Here is a 7,630-nt window from a genome sequence, read left to right on the forward strand (position 1 = left end):
TACTGCACTGACATAGGTGCATCTTTCCGATGAGATGTTAAACTGTCACCTGGTCTGCCATTTCAGGTGGATGTAAAAGATCCCATGACACTATTCAAAGAAGATCAGGGGATTTCTCCTGCCCAACATTTATCCCTTAACCAACATCACTAATACAGATTATCTGGTGATTATCTTAGTGCAGTTTGTGGGACCTTGCTATGAGCAAATTGGCTGCTGTATTTCCCTATATTACAAACAGACTTCACTTCAAAAGTATTTGATTGGCTGTGAAGCGCTTTGGGACGTCCTGAGGTCGTGAAAATGGGCTATATAAATACCAGCCCTTTCTTTCACCTACTGACATTAAATGGAGGAATCATATTTGAATTAAAATCCAATCACATCCTACAGACAAGGAATGGAGATGGCGGAGAAACAAGGAGAAAAGATATTCATCCTGATGGCAAAGAGACCGACTTCCCCGAGAGAATTAATTTCATTTTCTGCCCATGAACTGGGAGGAGAAGGGAGGCGTGTGCCGTCTGCAGATTCCTTGTCACTTTCACTCCGCCCAGAAACTGACTCGGTCGGTTTCACTGAAACAACTAGAGAGGGAGGATGTAGAAGAATTGGGGATTGTTTCTCTAACGAGAAGCTTTCAAAAAAAGAGTGGGGCGAGAGAGAGAGAGATAGCGAGAGGGGGGGGATGAAAAATAAACTGAGCGGAAAGATGGACTGCCTCTACCGATTGCATATAACGTTCTGAAGACTGAAATTGAAAGGGATTCTGAATGATTGGTTTCAGACATGCAGCTGGAGCCAGACGGAGCGTTAGAAGAAATCTCTTTTAGATTGTCAACTTGATACACAGCCTCCTCCAAAAAAGGCGATTTTCAGCCTCTTTTGAACACTGAAGATATTTTTTATTATTTATTAATAAATAGCTCGTTGCCGGGAGGAGGAGAGGAATCCCCCAGGCGCAGGTGAGATGCATGAATTTATTTCAATTATTTTTTTAAACCGGCCAGCTCTTGGTACAAACAATTGTGTGGGGGATTTTTTTGTGTAAAGGAGTTTGCATTTATTAAGTGGGGCATGGTCGATCATGTACCGGGGCTCAGAATCGAAGATATATTTAAAAGATACCCATTTAGTGGGGCTATCGAATTGCATTGTATGTGTGTAATTTTTGTTAGACTCTTTTAACCAATTTCGCCATGTAGGCGGGCAGATGCTGGAGTCGCAAATTGATGCTAATCCAGAAATCGTTCAGCTATCGCTGGATTTGTATTGCCTTGCTCTCAAATGAGCGGCTGATTGCTATTTATATGTACATGCTTTCTGACCAGACAGTGCCGGTTGGGTTCTGGCGGAGGGTAATTTGCAAGTTCCCTAGGATTTGCATGGGTGATGATTCTGCTAATTTGTTTTTTTGGAATGCATTAAGATCGTGAGCAGCTGAACGGCAGAGATTTGCACGAATTAATCGAGCTATTTTTGCCTCCCCTTAAAGGAGCCGTTTCCCCCTCCTCGAGTATTGGATTTATAATCCCTAGACATTGGTTGCAAACGATCGGGGTAGAATGGGTACTGTCTTGTCTCTGTCTCCCGGCTGTCGGAGATCTAGTATATTTGAGGATGGTGCCGACTCCAAGCCTTTGAGTCACTACCACGCTATTCAAAGTGCCAAGAGCAACGGCCCGAAGGAGAAGAGCCTGAAGCGCCACTCCATGTTTATGCCAGCCTTGACTTGGAAGCGGCTGGTAGCTTCAACCAAGAAGAAAAGCTCCAGAAAGTCCAACCCGAGTAACTATCGTCACCAGAATGACGTGGTCCACCTCAACAGTGAAAATGTGAAAAAGTCTCTCTCCTGTGCCAACCTTTCCAGCTATGAACTCCAGGTGCCCGGTGACCCCTTGAGCGCCAAGCAGCTCTCTTCCATCAAGAAGGCCTCGTCTCACAACGGTGGAGTAGGATCTCCCAAACGTGTCGTCGTCCAGGCGTCTACCAGTGAATTATTGAAGTGTCTGGGAGAATTCCTTTGCCGGCGGTGTTACAGGCTGAAGCACTTGGCCCCGACAGATCCGGTCCTTTGGTTGCGCAGTGTTGACCGCTCCTTGTTGCTCCAAGGTTGGCAGGACCAGGCATTCGTCACCCCGGCCAACGTGGTCTTTGTCTACTTGCTTTGTAGAGATGTCATCGACGGGGACCAGGTGGCCACAGAGCATGACTTGCAAGCCACCCTCTTGACCTGCCTCTATCTGTCCTACTCCTACATGGGCAACGAGATCTCCTACCCGCTGAAGCCTTTTTTGGTGGAGAGCGCCAAGGATGCTTTTTGGGACCGGTGCCTTCGCATCATTGACACCATGAGTACCAAGATGCTCCAGATCAACGCGGATCCTCATTATTTCACGCAGGTCTTTGCGGATCTGAAAAACGAAGGAAGTCGAGATGACTTTAGCAGGATCTCCGTTACTTTAGATCGGTGACTGATGGAGAAAAAAGCTTCAATCTGAGATCTCCCAGTGGGCAACTCGTTAGAAAGAGTTGCTGCCGGTATCTTTAAATAAACGACGTTGAATTTAAAGAGTGTTCCTCCTTTTGGCTTTCACAGGAAGCTTCTGCGATTATTTAACACTGAAAATGTTGGGCCCTTTTTTTGCTTAAAGGGGTATCATCTTTGTGGACGGAAAAATGATAATTGCGATTTTCCTCTAAGAGGCCGGGTGCAATGACCTAAATGGGTATTTGTACAATGCTTTTACCAACTGTGTTTTTGCATGGGAACCTCTCTAAATGTTAATCTAGGCACTCCTGAGGATCTGCCCCTTTCAAATATTGATACCTTGTTGGGGCTTTCCTTCCCCCTTCCATTTTCTAAAACCGTGCCAGTTACTCAAAGGGAAACAGTGCCACGATTGCAGAAAGAAATGCAATTAATAGATAGAAGTAACAAGACAACCTGTACAGAAAACTGATAACTTTACAGACCACCTGGTTCACCATAGGATCAGGGAACTATGGAAAAATTATGGTGTTTTGGTGATGGAAATCGCTCTCTCAATGGTCCCACTCAGTATTTATATTTAAAAAGGTGTCCCATTTTTCTAAATACGATTTTTTTATATAAATGAGAAAGCTGCTATCTATTGTGAAGATAATCTCTCAACACTTAATGAGGCCACGGACAGGCAGACAGGTAATGCGTTTTTTTTCACCCCTACCCTTTGCCCTTCAACTCACTTCCTGTTGTGTTGGGTCACCTCACACCCCCTCCCAAATTAATGTCGTGGAAAATGAGGCTGGTAGCAGGGGGATCTGAACTAGGCCCCTGTGAAAACCTGTCTGTCCTATAACTTGCAACACTAGGAGGGGAAGCCATATGGTTTCTTATCAAATGTCTGCAGGGTGGAGTGTCTTTTGTATTATGGTGATCATCATTTGCAAAGTCTCGGGTTGCCAATTCCAGTTGGCTATATTCCTGGTGGTTTCATCACATGACTCCTGCTTCCAGCAGCCCCTTCCAGTCAAACAGCCTCTATTCCCCATCTCCAGTATTCTTGCAACTAACTAAATCAGTGTTCAAAGAAAATGGGGAGGGGCGAAACGCTTTGCCCCAATGATTTTTCTGGGGGGTTGCTCACAGCAGTCAGGAAATTAATCTTTAATGTCGCCTGGCGATTCCAGGACAAACCTGGAGGTTTGGCAACCCTGAAAGCTAACTATATTTTGGCAGAAGGAAAGGGAACTCACCAGAGCCATAAGCTGGGAGCTTGTAAATAGCTTGATTGATTATCCGTTCTGAATGAGGTGGAAAATTACCTAAGGGTCTGAACCGCAAGCACCTGACCTGATGACTGGTCTGCTTTGGTGATGTCACTCACATAGTTTACAAAAAAGAATGCAAATCTGTGAAACTTTCTGTGGGTTTTTTAATTTAAAAAATCAATGGGTCAAAAATATTCAAAACTAGCAGAGCTTCTGTGGAATTGCTCATGGGGTCTCTGATGTTTAGCTGGTAAAATGAAGCTGTGTATAACTGGGCTTGTCCCTTTTTAAAATCAATGCTTGAGTATTCCCTGTGGAGAAATAGGCACCTTGTCAGTGTAGCTGCTTGTAAAATTTTTGACTCTGGGTCAGGAGAACCCAGCATCAATCTTTTTGAGGTGGACTGCTTTCCTTTTTCTATTTGCCTTGCATCTGCAGCCAAATGAGATGGATGCATGCTGGACATGAGCCTCTTCTGATTTACAGGTAGCTAGATCCTCCCTCAGGCTTGTTGCTGGGCAGAGATTTACAGATGTGTTTTTTTTTTGGTGGGAGGTGGGTGCAACAGGAACATCTTGGGACCACTGTTTTCCCAGTAAGATGTTCACGCATGAAATGGAAAAGGGAAGCTACCTATGAAAGTTAATAAAATCGGAGGAAACCTTTTGTGGCCCTACGACTTTCCAAGAGGAGTCAGCTAGGCCAATGCTGCTAATAAATTCTGGAATATTCTATGTAAATATAATGCTACAGTGATGGTGAGCATGCAAGCATTTATATTGGAGAGCTTTTTTATTTAAATTATTATGTTGTAAATGTAAACTAACTTATAACCATCTCTCTCAAGCCTCTTTGCCAGTATTGGGGAGTAGGTTATGTTTGTCAGTGTTATTTAATTTTTTTTTTCTTCTGTGAGCTGGTGGCGTATAGAATAATTTCAAAGTTTGAGCCCCTCTTTGCACCTTCCACCTTTTGTGGGTTCTGACTGACTGAGGGTGTATTTAATTCTATGTTTAAACTACTGCTTCATTTCTGAGATGTTATGTATAGAATACAAAAGTGTTCAAGACAGTTGGACCTTGTAACTCAAAAGTGTGCATGTCTCAACTTATTTTGTTTTGCTGTTTACTTTCCACTTCTTTAAACAACCAGGAAGGCTGAAATTAGCAGGAAAAATTCAAACGCTGGGACTCTGGAATATAAACCGGAAATTTTGGAGAAAGTCTGAACATCTGAATGAGAATATTCTGAGATTTGCTGGAATGATTTCTACCAGCCCCCTTATGTTTTCAGATGTGTTACAGCTCTAGAGTTGTGCTGTTTCTTTTAATGGGGGGTGAAAATTATTTGCCAAATCTGTGTTTACAGGTGACCCATCGTGCCTGTGCTAGGCTTTTGCTACAGCAATCCCAAACTAATCCCGCTTGCCTGCCAGCCCTGCATAATCATCTCTTCAAATATTTATTATCACACTTATCTGTTCCTCTTTTCCTTCAATCCCTTTTCCATCATCCACCTATCCAATCTAACCTTAAATGTTGACAGTTTCTGCCTCAACCACGAACCCTGAAAGTGAATTCCACAACTCTAAAGAAAAAGACTTGCATTTATCTAGCACCTTTCACGACCACCGGGCGTCCCAAAGCACTTTACAGCCAATGAAGTACTTTTGAAGTGTAGTTACTGTTGTAATGTGGGAAATGCAGCCAATTTGCACACAGCAAGCTCCCACAAAAAGCACTGTGATTATGACCAAATACACTTTTTTTGTTCTGCTGATTGAGTGATAAATACTGGCCAGGACACCAGGGATAACTCCCCTGCTCTTAGAAATAGTGCCATAGGATCTTTTTACGTCCACCTGAGGGGGCAGATGGGGTCTCTGTTTAACATCTCATCCGAAAGACCACACTTCCGACGGTGCAGCACTGCACTGGAGTGTCAGCCTAGATTTTTGTGCTCCAGTCTCTGGAGTGGGATTTGAACTCCACAACCTTCTGACTCGGAGGCGAGGGTGCTACCAATTGAACCACGACTGACACTGTTGCTCTAAATCTCTTCCATTTAATCTTGTATCTATGGCCACTCATTCTGAACCCCTCACCTATTGGAAACATTCTGCTACCATTTGGTGAGACATGCAGCTCTTATGTCATTGATCAAGATGATGTTTGTCAGACTTCTCTCAACGGTTCCTTTTTAAACTGTTCAAAGAAAAGCAGGGAGTCCCCCTGTGCTCTGGTCAACCTTCTTCCCTCAACCAATGCCCACCAACAAAAAAAAAGTGAAGTAGTTATTCATTTTGTTGCTTTTTGTATGGAGGTCTGACAAAGATTTCATTGCTTCACTAAAATCTTTGGAGGCATCTTGACAATGATGAAGTTTATTTTTTTGATCAATACAAGTACTTCTAGGGCTGTGTTTTTAATATTGACTTCTTGCCGTGCTAGAACAGTAGCTCCCAAGGAGTGATCCTAGAGCGATCCCAAATTAAAATTGCAGGATTTGCTAATCTGAGCCAATTGGAAGAACTGGTCTTTTTTAATTTTAAAAAAAAGTTGGGAGTTTCCTTGGACTTCTCCCGATCCAACGACTTAATGTTGTTGGAAACTCCACTTGTGCACATAAACAGGGTTTTGCCAAACTTGAGCTAAAGTTACGGCAGAGGGGGAGGGGGTCTGAGGAATTTCACCCATACTAGGTCCACCTGGCCGTTGGCCTTGGGGAATATGGAAATAGGAACAGGAGTCGGCCATCCAGCCCCTCGCGCCTGCTCCAGCATTCAATTAGACCATGGCTGATCTGTACATCAACCTCCATTTACCTGCCTTTGCTCCCTATCCCTTGATACCCTTACCCAACAAAAATCTATCCATCTCGGTTTTGAAAATTTTAATTGACTCGGCATCCTGAATCTGAGGTAGGTTTACTGGTCGCTAGTGGCACAAAACCAATAGAACAATAGTTTAAAATAGACAACTTGATGCCATTTACTCTACAAGATGCATTGTAGCAACTCGCCAAGGCTTCTCCCAAACCCACAACCTCTACCACCTAGAAGGACAAGGGCAGCAGGTGCTTGGGAACACCACCACCTCCAAGTTGCACACCATCTTGACTTGGAAATACATCGCCGTTCCTTCATCGCTAGTCAAAATTCTGGCACTCTCTTCCTAACAGTACTGTGGGAGTACCGTCACCACACAGACTGCAGTGGTTCAAGAAGACAGCTCACCACCACTTTCTCAGGCAATTAGAGATGGGCAATAAATGCCGGTCTTACCAGCGATGTCCATATCCAGGAACAAATTTAAAAAAAACTAAGAATGGTTGGAAACATGTGGTTAGAGGGCATATCAACTGGAAGAATTGTGCACCAGTCGCTGAAGGTAAGCATGCAGGTGCAGCAGGTGGCTAAGAAGGCAAATGGTATGTTGGCCTTCATAGCGAGAGGATTCGAGTACAGGAGCAAGGATGTCTTGCTGCAGTTGTACAGGGCCTTGGTGAGACCACACCTTGAGTATTGTGCGCAGTTTTGGTCGCCTTATCTGAGGAAGGATGTTCTTGCCATGATTGGAGTGCAGCAAAGATTCACCAGACTGATACCTGGGATGGCAGGAATGACGTATGAGAAGAGATTGGGTCGATTAGGCTTATATTTGCTAGAGTTTAGAAGAATGAGAGGATCTCATTGAAACATAAAATTCTAACAGGACTAGACAGACTAGATGCAGGAAGGATGATCCCGATGGCGGGGGAGTCCAGAACCAGGGGTCAGAGTCTAAAGATAAGGGGTAAGCCATTTTAGGACTGAGATGAGAGGAATTTCTTCACCCAGAGTGGTGAACCTGTGGAATTCTCTACCACAGAAGGCAGT

General features: G+C 43.9%; 1 protein-coding gene across 1 annotated transcript; it reads left to right on the top strand.

Moving 5' to 3' along the window:
- Positions 1-324: 324 nt before the first annotated feature.
- On the top strand, positions 325-4,612 carry LOC147114682 (cyclin-dependent kinase 5 activator 1-like). The gene is made up of 2 exons (XM_085992530.1): positions 325-965; positions 1,496-4,612. The coding sequence occupies exon 2, from the start codon at positions 1,566-1,568 to the stop codon at positions 2,472-2,474; it is 909 nt and encodes a 302-aa protein (XP_085848656.1). The 5' UTR covers positions 325-965; positions 1,496-1,565; the 3' UTR covers positions 2,475-4,612.
- The last annotated feature ends 3,018 nt before the right edge of the window (positions 4,613-7,630 follow it).

This window comes from Somniosus microcephalus, chromosome 7, assembly GCF_052327205.1.
Source record: "Somniosus microcephalus isolate GS21.2 chromosome 7, FLI_Smic_1.0, whole genome shotgun sequence".
Lineage (NCBI taxonomy): Eukaryota > Metazoa > Chordata > Chondrichthyes > Squaliformes > Somniosidae > Somniosus > Somniosus microcephalus.